Source organism: Lepidochelys kempii, chromosome 18, assembly GCF_965140265.1.
Source record: "Lepidochelys kempii isolate rLepKem1 chromosome 18, rLepKem1.hap2, whole genome shotgun sequence".
Classification (NCBI taxonomy): Eukaryota; Metazoa; Chordata; order Testudines; family Cheloniidae; genus Lepidochelys; species Lepidochelys kempii.
In genome coordinates this window covers 15,712,003-15,730,385 of record NC_133273.1, presented here as the reverse complement: position 1 = coordinate 15,730,385, position 18,383 = coordinate 15,712,003, and the positions used below count along the sequence as shown (strand labels likewise).

Sequence of the window (18,383 nt, the reverse complement as noted above, 5' to 3'; positions counted from 1 at the left end):
AGCGGCTCCCGGCATTGGCTCCTTTGTTACCCACATACCCGCTGCTATCTCACTCGTTCCCAGAACTGACCGCCGGCGCGAATGGAGACTCTGGAGGCTATCCGTGCTGGCAGGTTTTTGGTTGAATTTCGTTCTTATTTGCAAAACTTGATAAAGAAAAAAACGAAGGGGATAAAAGAGGAGCAGACGATACAAATCTGTATGCAGGGGAATGAAACAGATCCCACCTGCTTCCCAGCTTCCCGCTCCGAGAGATTTGGCTCTACCGCGACGTACGCTGGGAGTTGGCTGGGCAAGGGGTGCACAGGACAGCACCGTGTAAGCACTCGTCTTTCACCTCAGCAAACCTCGGTTAAAACTGGACTACGTTACAAGTGAAAAGATATTTTATACTTTTGGGGGTGGGGGTCTCAGTGAGGACCCTAATGGTTATCCAACCCCTGCCCTGCACGGTACGACTGGCAGCCTCTTCTCTGGAGACAAGGGGCTGCTGCAGGTCGGAGGCGAGGTGCATTGGCAGAGCTCTGGTTTAGAGGAGTGTGCTGCAGGTGAGTGTTGAAGTGGGTTGGCAGAGCCGGAGAGAGGGCTGGCATGGTAGGGGGCGCTGCGGGTGAGCGGAGAGGTGCCTCGGCAGAGCCAGGGTGGGGTCCCATGCCTCAATGTGATGCAGGATGACAATACAGCACACTGGCCTTAGCCCAACTCTAGCTAATAGTAACCGAAGTGGAAGGTAGGGGGAGGAGACACAACCAGAGAGCAGGCCAGGTAAAGCCCACAGGAAGCAAATAGGAGCCAAGGTCTCTTCCATTAGTCAAATCTGCCTGGGAAGCCTGCAAGCAAATCTCTGGTTTCCGGCTGCGTGTCTCTTAATTCCCTTTGATGGCCACTTAGAACATTATTACCTTCACCGGGGCATCGAAAGGCAAAGCCAGGCACTGTGCTGTTTATTTTCATTTTACAACATCTTCCCGCAAAAAAGACTTCAGGAGGGGACGGGGGTGGGGAGTGTGACGAGCGCGTGTGTGACAATGCAATGCACAAGCACCCACACAAAGCATTTGAACCGAAGGGGCGGGATGCGTGTGTGTGTGTTGAGGGGGGTTTCCCTGCCCCAGCACTGCAGAGGATGAGTTATCACTCTGGTTATACAGCTACAGCCGATGGCCATTTTTTGTGCTTCGCCAGATTTCCAAAACCTGTTCCAACAGCAGGGGAAGGGGGGCGGAGTGTCTCCTTCTCCTCTCCCTAGATCTCCCTGAAACGGCTCCATCCCTCCATCAGCCAGCACCAATGCTGTGACACGCACGCAGATCCAAAAAGGGATGGATTGAAATATTTCCCTGAATCAGACGTCCCTCTCCCTGCCTCCACCCATTCCCATCTGTCTTTGCCTCCCCGCCTGTCTCTTGCTTTTCTCCCCTCACTCTTTTTGTCTATCTGTCTCCTGCCCTTCCCCGCCCCTCCTTTTCTGTCTGTCTCTCCTTTCTCTCCCCCCCACCCCCCCGCTCTCCTCTAAACTAATTGCACAGCTCGCTGTGTCTGGAGGAGAGCCACAGATCGATCCGTCGCTGTTGAAATGTTAATGCTAATCGTATAACCGCTCCGCCAGCGCCTCGCGCTTCAGTGGCAGCTCCAATTAATCTCAGGTAACGCAGCGCGTGACCTTCGGCTCAGTGCCGGGGCAGCAGCCAAGCGATGCTTATGTAATTACACCATGAAGTGTGTAATCACCTGCCCTAATCCCTGAGGCCTCACAATTAGCTGAGGCCTCGGTCGCTGGGCTGCCAAGTGCTTTGCCACCCCGGACAGCCTGCAGATGAATAACGGACAATTAAAGCGGCATGACGGGGGCTAGGAGGTGTCGGTTCGATCGTAATTAGCCGTAATCATGGGGAGACGAGCCTGGCAGACGTGCTGTTCGTTTTATAAGAAGCAATTTGGGAAATCAAGTAGCTTTTAACTATTGCGCGGCCTCCCTGCCTTTTATAAAGACAGGAGAGGGGAGTCTGACTAGGCTCCGGCACCCCGCATAAGCCCCAGGTGCAGGCTGCACAAAGAGCTCGCAAGGAAAGGTTAGAAACAAAGGGAGCCGTGGGGCGCCTGCTTTTAGCTGGCAAGAGACACTATGCGAGAGGGATGAAGAAGGGCTCCGTGGGGATCAGGGCTGTGCACTACAAAATGAAAGGCCCCTCACTTCCGCAGCAGCACAATGTCACGTTACAGGGCCGAGCTTCGATCTTGGAGGCCTTCGCCTGCCCTCAGCTGTTTCCCGTTCGTTCCCATTCTGTATCATGCACTCGGTTCCAGAAGCCAAGCACACTTCCTTTCCTTTACAGGCACGCTGATCGCCTGCAACCGTGGGCTGGCCAGTGTGAGGTATGGAGGTAAGAAATAATCCTGGGGAAGGAGGGAGGAGCTGTTCCTGCGGTGCCTGAGGGTGCTGCTATCTGAACTTGCAAGGCATGCCAGGCCACAGGAGTTACAGGGAACTGTTAAAGGAGAGGCTGTAGAGGGCTCTGTGGGGTAAGCTTTGGGGGGGTTCTTCCAGCTAAAGAGGCAGGTCCTGTCTATGCTACAAACGCATCTGAGTCAGGGAACAAGCCCAAAGATTTTAAAAACAGGGCCGAGCCCTGTCTACGCCACAGAACAGTGCTTTAGTCCTGTCAGGCGAGGTGGCCAGACAACAGCAGCATTTGCAATGTAAACAGAACTCTGCAGAGTTTTTCGAGTCTGTGGCCGTAAGTAAGGGCTAGGGCTAGGCAGTGGGCTGAAAGTCACACCCACAGAGGGGAAGGAGGAGCAGGGCGAGGTCAGAGAGAAAGAACTGTGACCCAATCGGCGCTCCCATTATTAGTACCGCTATGCAACCAGTTTTGCTACTCTGAAATCAGAGCTGGGAAGTCAGAGGTTCCAGACTTCCTGGACAGACCTGGCCTGAATCTTTACAGCTCTTCTCCTTTGCCACAACTCTACGCATCAGCTGTCATCCACTCCTGAGCCAAAGGTGAACTGGAGTCACATACCTACGTGCCCATAGCTCACTTAGTCTGCAAAACTGGGCTAAGGGGCAGGGCAGTATGGTGCACGTACCCCCCATCACCTTCACAATATCTAATGCTGCAAAACAAGCTTCTGCAGCTGGAGTAATCAGGACGGTAGCGTCCATCCTGGTGCAGTTCCACGGATCACACGTGCGATGCATATGATCGGGGAGCAGAGCCCCCGTAGCGAGATCACCGTTTAGTATCTCCTTAACGAACTGGAAATACCAGGAAGGACGTCACACATCTACTGGGAGACGGTGCCCAAGAAACATCCCCGCCAGTGAATTGCTGTCCTCATTTCTTAATGGGGCCCTCGGCACAAAGCAAGTCAGGAAGTGTGACACCTCACGGCAGTGAACGCTGTGCTCTTGAGGAGTACCATTCTGAACCCTCCCTTACCCTAACCCAATCCTCTCTGTACTCACGAACTACGGCGTGGCACCGCAACCTCCCATGTGCCCTGGGCCCCAGTCCTGACCCCGAAGGGCCACTTGCAAGAGTGAGAGGTGACTAGCTAAGAAGGGCAGCAAGCATGCTAATTAACACCAATTGTACTGGCAGATTTGGGGATATGGAGACCTCCTAGAGGGAGACCCACCACTTATGTCTAAACAGGCCAGATAGTAGTGAATTATACTGAATCAGTGACTCAGGGGTGAAAGAATCCATAGCCAAGCCAATAAGCAAGGCCACCTTGCATACAGAGCTCCCATTGAAACACATACATTGAAAATAAAAGCCTTGGGCCAAATCCTGAGATCCCTGTTCAGTTACACCTCAGCCTTTACTCAGGTAATATTCCCACTAGAGTAAGGACTGAGAAACCACTGAGTAACAGCCCTGTCCCCTGAGAACCTGAACCTAGCCCTTGCCAATTACATTTGTTAAGCCCTGTCCTTGTTTTACAGAGAGCACTTCTGCATGCATTGTTACAGCATCTTCCTCCTCTTTTTTTAAAAAAAAACAAACTCATAGATGCCAGCTGGAGGCTTGTGTGTAGGGTATTAGGGGATTTGCACTGCATGCTGCTAAATTTGATATGTCCTTTAACAGGAGACAAATGGTTCACAAGGCTTAAAAAGTATTGACTTTTCTTTAACAATAAGCGCTAATGGCCTTCAAATAATCAATATTTAAAGTCATTATGGGGTTACACATTATACTGTTAAAACCAAGCATTCCATATTAACCCCATCTCGTCCTCCCAAATCCAGAGCTGCAGGCTTACAGGAGCTGAGACTGGTGAACTGAGAGGGTCAGGAAACACAGATTGAAAGCGGCAAGGCATGGAAATAAATTTAGAGAGGGTAGGAGGGAGGGGGGAAAAATGCACGAGAGCGCCACTTTATTCTGCTTTGCTTCTGATAGGAAGAGACACTTTAAACCTGAGGTAATGGGCAATTGGCACACAGCTCTTGGCTGGTTTGCAGCAGGCAGTTTTAAAACCTGTCCACAGACTCCTGCCCCACCAGGGAGGGAAACTAAATAAACCAAAAGGGTTTTTTGAAGAACATGTTTGGGGTCTCCAGGTACAAGGAGACATGCACCAGTTAGACGACATGTACCACATGATGGAATGATAGAAATGGCATTAGACAAGGAGGGGCTGGGGAAAATTCTAACCGGTTTTAAAATCAGTTCAGTCAAACCAGTCCAGGCCGCCTGGATCCTGGTCTGGGCTATGGCCCCAGACAGCTTGAAAACTGGTTTGAATTTGGGGGTAAATCTCAGATGTAGACCAGGCCAGAAAGCGATGAATGCTGAGTTCACTGGGGTTGAGTCTTGGGAGGGATTGGAATGGGGTGAGGCATGCAAAGAAGAGAGCTAGAGTGCAAAAAAGCCCGACAGAGGGCCCAGGTATACAGATGAGAAAAGGAAGCCCTTCAAGATCAAGAGAAGGAAGGGGGGAATGCAGGAGCTGAGGGGTGCCAGGCCTGGCCCAGAGTTAAAGTCAGCAATAGCAGCAGCATTGGGAAAGAGGCACATCCTGAAATCCTCCCTAAGTTTTTAAGGAAAAACTTCCATTGCCTTTGAGGACAGTTTTGCCTGAGGAAGGACTTCAGAGTTTGTCCCCAGCGTTTGACAGCTACCTGCTAACCAAAGACCAGCCGGACCGCCACTGGGATTCAAGGAGCTACCAATGGGTGCTCTGATTTTCAGCCTTCCCCCTTCGAACTGTACATGGCACGTTTCCCAGCACCCGGGGTTTTTCTATATTCTTTATTAACTCAGCTCCCCCCCACCTTCCACCCGCCATTATTTTATGTGCTCCCTGGGAAATGATAAATGGAACCCCAGAATGAATTATGCCCCACAAGTCTCTGATGCCGTGCAGTGTTAACAGCCACTGAACAAAGTACAGCTCCACACAAGCACAAAACACACACACACGCATCTGAAGTATCACATAAACCGCTTGGTTTTATCCATCTGCAGAGATGGTTCATAGATCGACCAGCCTTCTTTTGATCACCTGTGCAATGCACTTCAGATGCAGGGTATAAACATTTTTCCAGAAGAGAGGGGAATGCTAACCTCCCCGATCACGTAGCTGGGCCAAATTCCTGAGACCACCCCTGAAGGGAGAAGGTGGAGGTGGATGGAAAAGAACACTAAGCCCAATGGGGATAGACAGAGCAGCAGATGAAAGCACTAGCCTTTCACCTCTGAAGACTGGTTCAGATTTGAGGTTTGGCAGGCTCTGCTTGGAACCTAATCGGTCATTTATTGCACACACATATGCAGAGCCTGGTCTGATGAAGAAGCTTCTGTTCAAACAAGGATGTAGATAGCGACAAGTGGTAGGTGCCACAGGATAAACCAGAGGGCCTAGCACCCTGTGTAGGAAACTGGGAAGCCAAATGTCTCTCCAACAAAAACAAGCAAGCCCCCAAGAAACTCAGTGGGTACAAAACAGAGCCAAAAACAATCCCTCATCTCTAGAGAGGGTGGTTTCCATCCCATTTCACATGGGGCATAGCATCATGAAGGTGGGGGCGGGTGTATAAGCTAGAGAGTTTGGAATCTAGAGCCAAACTTTTCCAAGCCCTTTAGTAACATTCAACTAACCAATCTTCACAATAAGAGACCCCATCTTCACAAACAAACCTCCGAGATCTGGGCAGCCTTTACTTCTGGGTCTGAATCTAGATCTGTAATTAACAGCTATGAATCTCTAGAATGAGCTGAACCAAAGCCCTGAAACCAAACACCCAGGAGCTTGGAAAAGTCTGGATCTAGATTCCAAACTCTCTAGCTTGGACAAAAACCAAGCCCCACCCATCTTCCTGAGCATTCATCAGCTCATAGTAATCGTTTCGCAACCCTCTTCACTCCTGACAATTACAAATATATACCTTTCCCAACTGGATGCAAAGGTCTCAATATTGGTCCTCTGCAAAAACCGTGGTGCCACCTTGATAAATAAACCTGGGTTGCTGGGTTTTTCCCCCTTGCCATAACTAATAGATGAATTCTTGAGTGGCTAATTCTTCTCGCCAGCAAAGCCACTATATTTGTGAACTGACCTGATCCCCACAAAGCTCCCAACAGGAAGCTGAAATGGAATTTTAACACCACGCCAAGCAGCTCACATCCCCTCGCATCATGCATTATTCCCTCTGCACCCAGGAAAAGAGACACCATCAATCCACCTGCAGTTTTCTCTGTGTGAGCCAGCTCCTTCCACCACCTTTTCCTCCACCTCCTCCTCCACTGCCTACCTGAGCCAGCTGCCTTTTAGACTTTCCACACCCTTCCTGCTAAAGGAGCACAAAGGCTACTTTGATTTATCTTATTGACAGAGACCACAGCAGACAAATACAAAACCTGAGGCCAAGACCAACAGGGAGGGCGAGAGGAGGAGAGATTAACCCTCCGAGTGCTTTGTCTCTGCAATTTGTGGCCTTGTCTTCTACAGGCATTCCTAATGCCCTCCACGGTGCAATGATAAAGCAACACAAAACACAGCCGTTAAGAGTGTGGGCAGCGTGATGCAGGATGGCCCCAAGCAACACTCAAGTGGTTAAGGATCTCTGAGGAGAAATAACGATCATGGGAACCAATGTGAAGCAGACTTGACAAGCCCTGACCACAGGGCATAGCTGAAGCTGCCTGCCTCCCAGCAGGACCCCTGCAATTATCCGTCAGCTCAGCTGACAAAGGATTATCACACCTGAGAACTTTGCCAAAGGAACAGGTAGACACATAGACACAGCCTTTCTTGCACCCTCTTCACAGGACCAGAAGGCTGCATACAATCAATCTGTCGGGTCAGCTGTGCTTTGCACACAAGAAAAGGGGCATAGAAAACCTGCCCAGGTCCAGCTAGGCCCACGGTGTAAACTTTTAATACAAAACGTCCCAAAGCTCCTCGGGTAGCTACCTGCCCCAGACACTTGGGGGCAGCCTCTGCAAACAGATCCAGCATAAAGGACTGCCCTGATTTACTCACTAGGCAATTCTACTGAAATAAACGAGGCTTCTGAGTGTATAGGCCAGGGAAGGATATAGCCCCTCAGTTTTATACCCATCAATTCAGACAAGTGGTGGTCTCAATATCTACAGTGCAAACATGCCGATAACTAGTGGGTTGCAGGTGGGCCCAGAAATTCTTACTCCATGCAATAAGACTCTCAACTACTTGCACCTTTCACCTGAGGACCTTCAAGACCTTCAGACAGTAACTAAACATACTCTGTTTTACAAGTGAGCATTGGCATCATCTTACAGATGGGGAAACCGAGGCACAAAAAGGGTAAGTGACTTGGCAAAGTTCACAGAAAAGGTTAGTGTCAGAGCCAGGAATAGAACCCGGGAGTCCTCACTCCCAGTCTCCAATATAATCATTAGTCCACACTCCTTTCCATAGCTGGGAGTAGAACCCAGGAAGGAGTCTTGACTCCTGGTCCCCTGATCTATCTACTAGACCTCTCTCCCTCCATGATTGCCAAAAAGCACACAGATTCCCTAACTTGCAATCCCGCTGGATTACACTTTCTCCACACAAGATTTAACACACTCTGGCTTGGGCTTCATTATCTTCTCTCCACCTGCCTGGCAGTCCCAGGTAAATCCTGGACTTGATACCTATTAACATGCATTTTTAGGTTGCCCTTCCAATGTGTGCACACACACACCCCCTTCCATAAGCGCTTCCTCAGCCAGTTTTCCGGCTGGCCTGGCAGCCTTCCAGGCCACACGTAGTCAGAGAAGTTTTCCTACCAACTGGCTGCAATGAAACGCGCCTATCGCTGCATTCCTGACAGGTCTGTCTACAGCACGCATCGACTGTATTGGATTGTACTGAATGGGTTAGCCAAAGTGCAGCTGGTAGGACAAAGGTTTATCAGGACCGCTCAGTCCCTGCACGCAGAGAGCCACTGGGCAAAGGATTCCCCCAGGGATATGAGCTGAAAGAACCAGTTTCCCCACACACGCACTCCTATTATTATTTGCAGTTTCCTTCCCACTCACCCGCAACAAGAAAACAAGAAAGACCATTAGCAAAGCCTAGAGTGAAGCCCTCCACAGACTTTCCAGGCCCCCCAGAGGGTGTCAGCCCCTGTGGCAGCCAGTCCAATCTCCTGCCTCTTCATTTCTCCTCTATCCATGCAAGAAACAAAGACGCCTTTAATTTAATTTTGCTCTGAACTCCTTCATTGTGGAGGGAACATCTTATAACACAGAGTGAGATAAATGATCTGGGTAAACCAAGTTTCCAGCAGCACTGTCTGAGCAAAGAAGCCTCACATCCAAGTCTTGTCCTTCAAAAAAAAAAATTCCCTCTCGCTCAGCGTCTGTCCCAGGGTGTCAGTTCCCTTTTGTTATTATCTGGGGCAGCTATAAAATTCTAATTTAAACAGTTTAGCATGTTCTATGCCAAAAGGACAGGTTACACGATACCGTCAACTCCTGGATTCCAAGGCAGGATTTAGACAGAATGTTACCAACAGCCTGAGACTCACAAACCAGGATCTGAAATGCACATGTGCACACATGCATCTCAGCCCCATTCCCACACGCCAAACGAGAGCACATAAACACACACACACACGTAATGAGCTAGCACATCCATGCCTAGAAACGTGCAAACACCAGCATGCAAGCTCATACACCCGCACATACACTGACCCCCTTGCACATGTATGAAACATGCAAGCACAAAGTCACACGTGCACATATCCCCCCTTTCCACACACTTACCTCCCAATGACACACACCCATCAACGCAACCACACGACACACATCATGCACGCACTCACATGGACTCGCAACCTGGCACATACATGCCTAATCAATCTACAAGTCCCTTTGTTTTCGGTTTTACTGATTTTTGCCAAAAAAAAAAAAAATCCTGAGTTTTACAAAAGCTATTAAATAATAATAATATTATTATTCAATTTTTATCAAACTTCCCTGGAACTTACATGTACAGAATTTCAAGTATATGAATATGCTGATTATGTTAAAAAAATATCCAACACATCACACTAGGTAGATGTGTTTCTGTTCATAATAAATTAGTCTAAGTATAAACATGAGACTGTCTGTTAAAGTATGGCTACGTAGTGGAAGTTACACACACCCAGGCATGTGAGGATGTGTACATCAGTATCTGAGTCCTAAAAAGAGAAGTGCCAGAATTCCCCAGACCTGGCTCCCTCCATAGGGATGGCAGCTTGGTAACCCAGTTGCCATCTCTCCTTCTGGAGCAGGCCTGGAAGTGGAAGAGGTGGAGGACGCAGTGTGAGGCGTCGCCCACTTTCACTATTTGTTCCTTTTTTTCCTGTCCTCCCATCCCCCATATTTACCCAGAAAAGTTCACTTTCTGCAACAGCTTCCACCCCTCTTTTACTTTTTTTTTTTTTTTTTTTTGCAATAAACACCCATAAATTCCCAGGAAACTTTAAGCAAAATTAAAACTGAAAACCAAGGGCCTCATCAAGCCAATCCCCAGACGGGCTGCGGGGCTCAGACATCATCCAGTACCCACCACCCGTCCCCAGGTCAACCCCCCATGGCCAGCCGGGCTGCGGGCCAGCCACCGGTCAGCCACCCCTTCCAGTGCCCACCCCAGCTCCCCAAGCCAATTTCCCCATGGCCAGACGGACCGCGGGGCCAGCCACCCCTCCCAGCGCCCACCCCCCCGCCCCAAGCCAACCCCCCCTGGCCAGACGGGCCACGGGGCCAGCCACCCCTCCCAGGGCCCACCCCAGCCCCCCAGGGCCAGACGGGCCGCGGGGCCAGCCCCCCTTTCCAGTGCCCCCCCCAGGGCCAGCCACCTGCCCCCCTCCCCCGCCAGCGTCTCCAGGTGGCTCGGCAAGCCCCGCCCCGGGGGTGGAGCGAAGCGAAGGGGGCGGGGCGGAGCCGTAGGCCCCGCCCCCCGGCCGCGCCGCCGGTACCTCTCGGGGAAGTGCGTGTCGCGGTGCTGGGGCAGCCCCTGTTTCCGGCGCTGGCTGGACGAGTTGCTGGCCGCGGGGAGATGCGCCTCCATGGCCGCGGGGTTCCGCGCCGCCGCCTCTTGCCGCGCTCGGAGCAGATCTGCGGAGGATGGAGGAGAGGGGGGGGGAGGGACAAGCCCGCATGAGCCTGCGGCCGCTCAGCCCCAAACCCGCCCCCCCGCCGGCCGCCGCCCCCCGCCCCCCGGGCCCGCTCCGGCGCCGGCCCCGGCCGGCCGCGCCTCCCCGGCGAGCGCGGCGCGTCTCCCGCTGCCCGGCGCGGACTCGCCCCCGCTCCAGGGCGGGCGGGCAGGTGCGGCGGGAGCGCGGCGGGGAGGGGGAGGCCCGGGCCCGGGGCGGCCGGCGGGAGGAGCCGCGTCGGGGTCTTTGCGGCGCGCCCGCGCCCGGGCTTTCCTCACCCGGAGCGAGCTGGCGGCAGCGCCCGCGGGCGCGGGAGGAAATGGTGTCACGGGCCGGGGGCGTTGAGGGACGGAGCCTTCCTGCCCTGCCCGGCCCGGCCCGGCCCGGCCCGGGGCGTGGGGGGGACGGACGCGTCCTGAGCCCGCGCTCGCTCTCCGCGCTGCCGGCTCCCCGCGGCCGCCCCGCGCTGCCCCCTCTCGGCCGGCTGCAGGCCCCAGCCGGGGCTCCTGGGCCTCTCCTCCAGCACCCCCCGCGCCCCGCTCAGCCCCCCAGGGCAGGCAAAGCACAGGCAGCTGGGGCTGGTCCCGTCAGCTCCAGGCTGAGGGGGCAGGCGCTGGGCCGGCGCTGGGGGGCGGCGAGCCCTCCGCCGAGGGGGCTGGAGCCGCGAGGCATCAAGTGCCACCCCACTTGGGGCCCCAGTGCAAATACGGGCAGGGCCCAGGGTTTACGAGCATCCATGCCTGCCCTCTGCCAGGGGAGAGGGGGTAAGGCCCAGAGTTCAGAGCCCTAGTCAAGCTCCCCTGCTAGGTTCGACCCCACATGGCTACTTTAGCTGCCCCCCGGGGCGTGCCAGGGCTGTTTAAAGCCGCACCGGTCAGCAGAGACCCACCTGGGTGCAGCATGTCAAGACCTGGCTCCCCTCTCTAAGTGCAGGCCCCCAGGGCCCCTGCCCCTACACTCCACAGCTCCGTGGACACAGACTGGTGTAGTCCCATGAGAAGTAGCCCATGGGATCCAGGGCCACAGCTTGGGGGAAGGGAACTGGTTGCAAGAGTCACTGAACTGGAGGAGGGAAATCTTCCTATGGCAAAGGTTAGGGACACAGAGCGACACTGGCCAGTTTGGCAAAGCCCATAGCAGCCCTAATAGGCCCAAACTAGTGGACTAATCAGAGCTACAGTTGACCCCGCTCCCCCCCCCCCAAGAGCAGACATATTGGGTCAGACCAATTATCCATCTAGCCCAGTATCCCGTCTTCCAGTAATGGCCAGTGCCAGATGCTTTGGAGGGAATGAACACATGGCAATCTGAGTGATCCAGCCTCTGTCCTCCAGTCCTGGCCGTCAAAGGTTTAGGGACACCCAGAGCAGGAGGCTGCAAACTTGAATCCCTGAGCATCTTGGCTAATAGCCATTGATGGGTCACACACAGCTTCCCCCTCCCACATAAAAGGCATGGCGCACACACAGAAGAGGACAGAGGACAGGTCAGGGTTGCAAAAGTTTTGCCTCCAGAGGCTCCACCCCACCCTCCCCATAGCCTCTTGCCCAGATCATGTTGTTCTCCCCTGACCCCCACAGCACCTCTGTGAACAACACAACCATGGAGTTAACAGTAAGTCATGGGTCTGCTTTCTGCCCCACCGCTGCAGCAGTGCTGACTGGCTAGAATTCATATCCCAGCCCATGCTGCCTGCATATCCCTGCTGTCCTGTTAAGTCTCGCACAACACTTACTCTCCCCCTCACCTACCTGGAGCCTCAAGAGTGCCCAGAGCTTGGGGGGGGTGGGAGGGGAGGTTTGAAGGGAGGCGGTGGTTTGGCACTTGCAAACAGACTATGAAAAACATCTGCCTTGGTTGGGCTAGTGCGTGGGCCGCGCTCCCCGCTGGGAGGGCTTCTGCAGCTCAGCCTTGGGGCACACGCGGGGAATTCCATGGAAAGGTTTCAAGGGAGGTGGGGAATGAGTCAGGCAGTAAATCAGTCAATCGCTACAGCAGGGAGGGTAGAGCTGGCCGCCCCTGCAGCTTTTCTGGACAGCACAGGGCTGTGCACTAGGGGCTACTTAGTGGGAAGGGGGTTATGCTAAGCCCCATCTAAGCTCCTTGGGGTCACATCCAGTCACGTCCCTCCTGCTTCACTCACCATTTGCAGCTGGAGATTCTCACTCATTTTTAAGGGGGGGGCACTGCAACACCCCCCTCCCCACTGAGCTCCTGCTCCCAAGCTGAGCTCACTGAGCCTGAATCTTTCAACCCTAACTCAGAGAGCAGTCTCCCACTTTAGGCCAAGTCGCTGAAGGCTTCTCCACACAGGAAACGAAACAGGAATAGCTAAGTGGGCTGCAGTTCACACCTCAAGTTACTTCAGTGCAAGGCAGCATGTGCGCACTGTTATTTCAGAATCTGAATGCCCTATTGCACAGAAACATAGCAAATGCTAGACGGGATCAGAGCCATAGTCGTAGGGCACAGTGATTCTGAAATAAGCATCTATATACAGACTTGCATCGAAATAACTAGCAGTGTGACTTAACCGCTTTGGTTCCATTGACCATATAGACGAGCCCTGAGCTACTCTGACTCAGTTTCCCCCACCTGTAAAATGGGGATATTAATTCCTCCCCGGCAAGATCATTACAGCACAGTAATTAACTGATGTTTGTACAGCATTCCAAGCTGGGCATTGCTGTGCAAGTGCCACACGTTACTAATTATTCTATTTGATGCATTTATCCACCAGAGGGACCAGAGCAGCCCAGGACGACCAATGAAAACGCTAAGTGGATTAGTTACAGATGAGACAGCCACCTGCATTGTAAGAGACTCTTTCTGGAGTGCTACCCCACCACAGAGTTAACCATCAGGAGATTCCCCGCCTCCAGGCTGGGCTCCTTCCCCCATGCTGGGCTTGCCTCTCCTCATCTGCCTACACACAATTCCGGGGCACCCTACCTCTGCACGCTTGCACCAGCCCAGCAGTGAAACCTCTGCTACTGTCTGCATGACACACTGGAAAACACACAGACAGGAAACCCCCTCCTCACACCCACTATCTACTGCTCTGTGTCAGAGGAAGCCAAGAGAGAGCCAAGTTGAATGTACTGGAATAAAGGAATAGGGTGTTTGTTGGAGTATGTATTATAATCATCATCCTTTGTACTTCTACAGCACCTTCCATGAAGCGCTCAAAGTGCTTTGCCTGCATTAACCCCTTAGCCATCACCAAACTGTCATAATTATTAATACTGTGCTAGTACTGCTGTGTGACAAGTCAATTCGCCTCTCCATGCCTCAGTTTCCCCATTTGTAAAAACAGGGATAATTCTTTCCTGCCTTTGCAAAGTGCTTTGAGATCCAGGGCTGAATCAGAGGTGCTTAAGATTATGCTATCCCCATTTTACTGATGGAAAAACTGAGACACAGGCTCGCCCACGGTCACCAGGCATGTGTGTGCCAGAGTTGGGAATAGACCCTCACGTGTCTTTATTCTCAGCCCTGTGCATTAGCCAGAAGACTAGATAGTATATAGTCATATATGTGAAGAAAGATTTCTTTTTACAAATTTCAAATATGAAAACATACTTTCTACACATGCCTGTGTGGGCACACACTGCACGTGTATGGCTACACACACACACCCCTCCCACACAGGCTGAGAACCTTTCCAGAAATGCAACAGCTATTTAAATATCTGACACCCATGCAAGGAGGCTGGAAAATGGATGCAGCAAGGGCATGTCCTACAGCTTTCAAAAAGCTGCAGCCAGGCCAAGTGCCCTCCAGTCAAAGGTTCCCCAGCTCCAATCTCTGAACACTATCCAGCCTCCTAGGTCTGCTTCCCCCCTTCGCTTCTTCTCCCTCTTCCCTTCTCCCACTCAAGATCATCTCGCAGAGTTGCCTCCACAGGGTTTGATTCAGCATGAGTCATTGACAAAGATCTAGCAACAGATTGTACAGTGCCGACAACAGTGGGGTCCTGGTCAGTGACTGGGGGTAGCAACACCAGCAGTGGCGACAGTGAGTAGATCTGAAATGACGAGGGAGGTCCTGGAGCATCAAATCCAGGATAAAACCCGGCTGTGCATCATCACACTGCACTGCACCAGAGTTCCCCCTCATGCCTGCTTCAGGGCTGGGGAAGAGCCTGATAGACCACTCTCCCCACTGCCCCAGCAGCAAACACCCAGCCTCCCTCTGCATTTCCAGAGGTTGAAGTGGGGAACACATGGAAATGCAGCATCGTGGTTCAGGGGGTGGGTAAGGGGAGAGAAAGCCTTTCACCTCTAAATCACCATTTTATGCATAAGCAGCCTGCATGACACAAGTACTCTGGGTCTTGGTCCAGTTCCAACATCACAATTAAAATTTACCACCACCCCGCCCAGTACTCTTAACAAAAACGAATGATGAGGAACACAGGAATTTGCTGGACGGTCAGCCAAGCAATGGTTCATCTCGTTCAGTATCCCGCTTCCAACCAGTGGCCACTATCAGCTACATCAGAAGAAGGTGCAAGAAACTCCCCTGGTGGGCAGTTATGGAACAACCTGCCCCAAGGGAAGTTTCTTGCTAACTCTGAGTAGTTTTTGGCTTACAGCTTGGAGCATGATGAGTTATATCCCTTCTATTTTCTTTTCTATCCTATGGCATGTCACCAGGCATGTTCCCTTTACCCACGCAAGTGTCCAATACACGTCAACTGACCATGTTGACTGAACTCCCTTAGTGGGGGGCTGGGGTCCTCCCCTTCAGGGCTGAGACCCATTGGTGGAAGAGCAGGTTGGGATGGAAAAGCTTGCACAGCCACCACCTGAGCTGTGGATAAACAGGACTTCGGTCCCTAGAGCACCTCTTGCCGCATTCATGTACATGCAAACTCATTAAAAAAAGAAGAGAGGGAACAAACATTAAAATGATCTATATTTTTAAACTGTAAAGGCACGTACGGGAGAGTGAAACCACCAGCCCCATCAGATCATATAAAAAGCCTGCAGAATTCGCCGAGCCAGGGACCATGCGCCTCCGATGTTTATAAATTAATTATCTGAAAAACCCAGGTCACTCCTTATTGCCATAGTGCCTATAATTTAGAAGTCTGGCATGCAGCCAATTCCAGAAGCTGCATTGATCCGGAATGACCGCAACAACTCCCCCGTATACCTTCCTGTCTCCTCCTCCCCTCCCGTCCCTCCCTCCCTCCCTCCCCCACCCCACCGCCTAGCCCCTCCTCCCGCACCCCAGAGGAGCTGCTATTTACAATCCTGCACTCTGACAGTTGGGAAATCGGGGTGATTGACACTGCAATGCTGGTGGATAAAGGTTCCAGGCACGGAGACGGCCTGAATTCAGAACACGGGATGCGTGTCGCTGGGAGGAAGGGAGCAGCCTACGCAGCGTGGGAGGGGGAATGGGAAAGAAAAGCAATTAAATTATTAACATTTTCTAAATAATTAACGTTACTGGTGCCTCCGTCTGAGCCTGCAGATAAACTGCGCTTTGTTCTGGCACTAATAATTTATAGCCCAACCTGTGGTGTGGAGCGAATCCAAAACACACTGAAGTTTTGTCTTGTCAACGTCACACAAGAAAGCCTGTCTGTGCAGCGTCCCCCTCTCCTCCTGCCCAGCCCGAAACCTCAGAACCGGCACCCCCCACGCTCCCAGAAAAGCTGAGGAGGCAGTTTAATCATAATTTTTAAAAATGTCAGGCTCCTGACTGCAACGAGCTGCTCTGGAGACAGAAGTGCTGTGGCATCAGCTACTCTGGTGCACGTGCTGTGCCTGGGGCAGGGGGCGGTTTCCGTGTCTGGTGCCCCATTTGTGCCCAAGTGAGTTGGGCCTTTGTGTTGGCCTGTTGTGAGTCTGTGTGAGGAGCCTGCGTACATGCATGTAGCTGTGTGTTGCATATGAGTTTACGCCTCGTGCCAGCACACATGCATATGTTGCGTATGGATTTGTGAGTTGCGCCTGTGTGTGTGTGCGCTGTGTACCCATGTTGTGCCTGTGCTATGTCTGCTGTGTGTACTGTACCTATGTGCAGGGACGTGTTGTGTGTCCAACATGCACATGCCTATGCATGTGGCACCTTTGTGTAAGCATATGTTGTCTATTGTGCTTGTGTGAATACCCAACATGCACAACTTGTGTGTTGCACCTTTGTGTAAGCATATGTTGGGCCCCTGTATTGTCCTTGTGTATACTGTACTTGTGCATGGCATGCCTATGTGCATTTGTGTATTGTGCCAGGGCACACTCACTGTACATGTTGCTTCTGTCTACCAACTCGTGTTGTGTTTGTGTGTCCTGTGCCTATGCACGGGCTGTGCATGCCCTAGGCTTGTGCGCGTTGTGCCCCTGTGGAGAAGTGCTGCGTGTCTCTCCACAGCGCCTGTGTGCGTGTTGTGGGTGTGCTGCACTCACATGCATTGCGTGTCTGGGAAGGTGCGTGCTGTGCCTGTGATGCTGAACAAATCCTAACTCTACATGAAACAGGATCACCTTCCTGCCACCCAGAGAAGCAAATCAAATCAAATGGAGAGTGGAAGGGGAAGGCAGCCTCTTTATTAACCTAACAAGCAGCCCTGGGGATTTACTCCAGATTGGAGATTCTCCTTCAAGTCTTCATCAGATACGTTGCTAATGCTTCTCTGCCTCTTCCCCCCCAACCCCCTCTCGCTTTCTTTCTCTCTGGTTAATCCATGCCAGATACAGTTTGGCAGCCAAAGGCTTTGCGTAGAGAGAGGTGCAGAGGAAGAGAGCTGGACGTGGACTAAGGGAACTTGTGCTGTGTAATTTCTATCTCCCAGTGACACCTTCTCCTTCTGCGCTCAGATAGCTGTCAAATCTCTCTCGCCAACAATCCCTCCGGCTCCAAGGCAGCTCATTAATCCACCCCTCGCTCCCCCAGAGAGTCGCCCTGGGACACCCCCTCACTCACCTGCTCTTGCATCAGAAAAGGCAGAGGGCACATGCACAATTAACGGCTTTGTTTTGGCCACAGCCAGTCCTGTGCCAGCATGTCGCACATGCACAAGAGAAGGGAAGGTGTACATACAGACTGACACCTGTACAACACGTGTGGGCTCTCTCACCATGACCCAATTTCCCACTGGCTGCTTTGTGAACAGACTAGCGCCCCTATGGGTGATGCTCACGATACCTCAAACACCGTGTGACTGGCTCTGAGTTGGGCTCCCCAATATGAGGGACAAATACTTTTATTTGTATTATTTAATTAAAGCACAAACCGTAGGACTAGAGAACAAACTCCCCCGAAGAAGCCGCTATATCTGCAGGATAATGGAGCAAAAGCAGCAAGACACAAACACCTGTTCAGAACTGGGAGTTGTTTTTAAGGCCTGGGTTGTTTCTTATTTTGCACTGATGTGGCTGCACTAGAGCAAATCCCTTGTGGAGACAAGTTGCACCAGTGTAAAGACGGACTGGCACCCACGCAGCTTATCCGACTTTAAGTCTATGCCAGCACAAAATACCTCCTACACTGGTGCAGCACCATCCTCCCGCGGGTTTGCTCCATCCATGCAAAAACACCCCACTGTAGCCAAAGCCCAGGCTACTCCAAATTAAACAAGAGTGGGGAGGAAGAATCTTGGCTTCCCCCAACACCCAACCCAGGGTTAGACAGCCCAACTGTCCTGACTTGTTGCTGGTGCTTTGTGGCTGCAAGGAAAGCAGTGCCTGGAAGCTGCCTACAATATCCTTGTGGTGAAGCTCTGATGAGACTCTCACAACATGAGTAT

General features: G+C 52.2%; 1 protein-coding gene across 10 annotated transcripts in view; it reads right to left on the bottom strand.

Moving 5' to 3' along the window:
- Positions 1-18,383, bottom strand: part of SAMD11 (sterile alpha motif domain containing 11) — a 183,178-nt gene that overhangs the window by 21,877 nt on the left and 142,918 nt on the right. For all 10 annotated transcript variants that reach the window (XM_073317122.1, XM_073317116.1, XM_073317118.1 and 7 more), the window contains one exon: positions 10,448-10,586. In XM_073317122.1, coding sequence (XP_073173223.1) covers positions 10,448-10,586 — 139 coding nt within the window. The remainder of the gene's footprint in view (positions 1-10,447; positions 10,587-18,383) is intronic.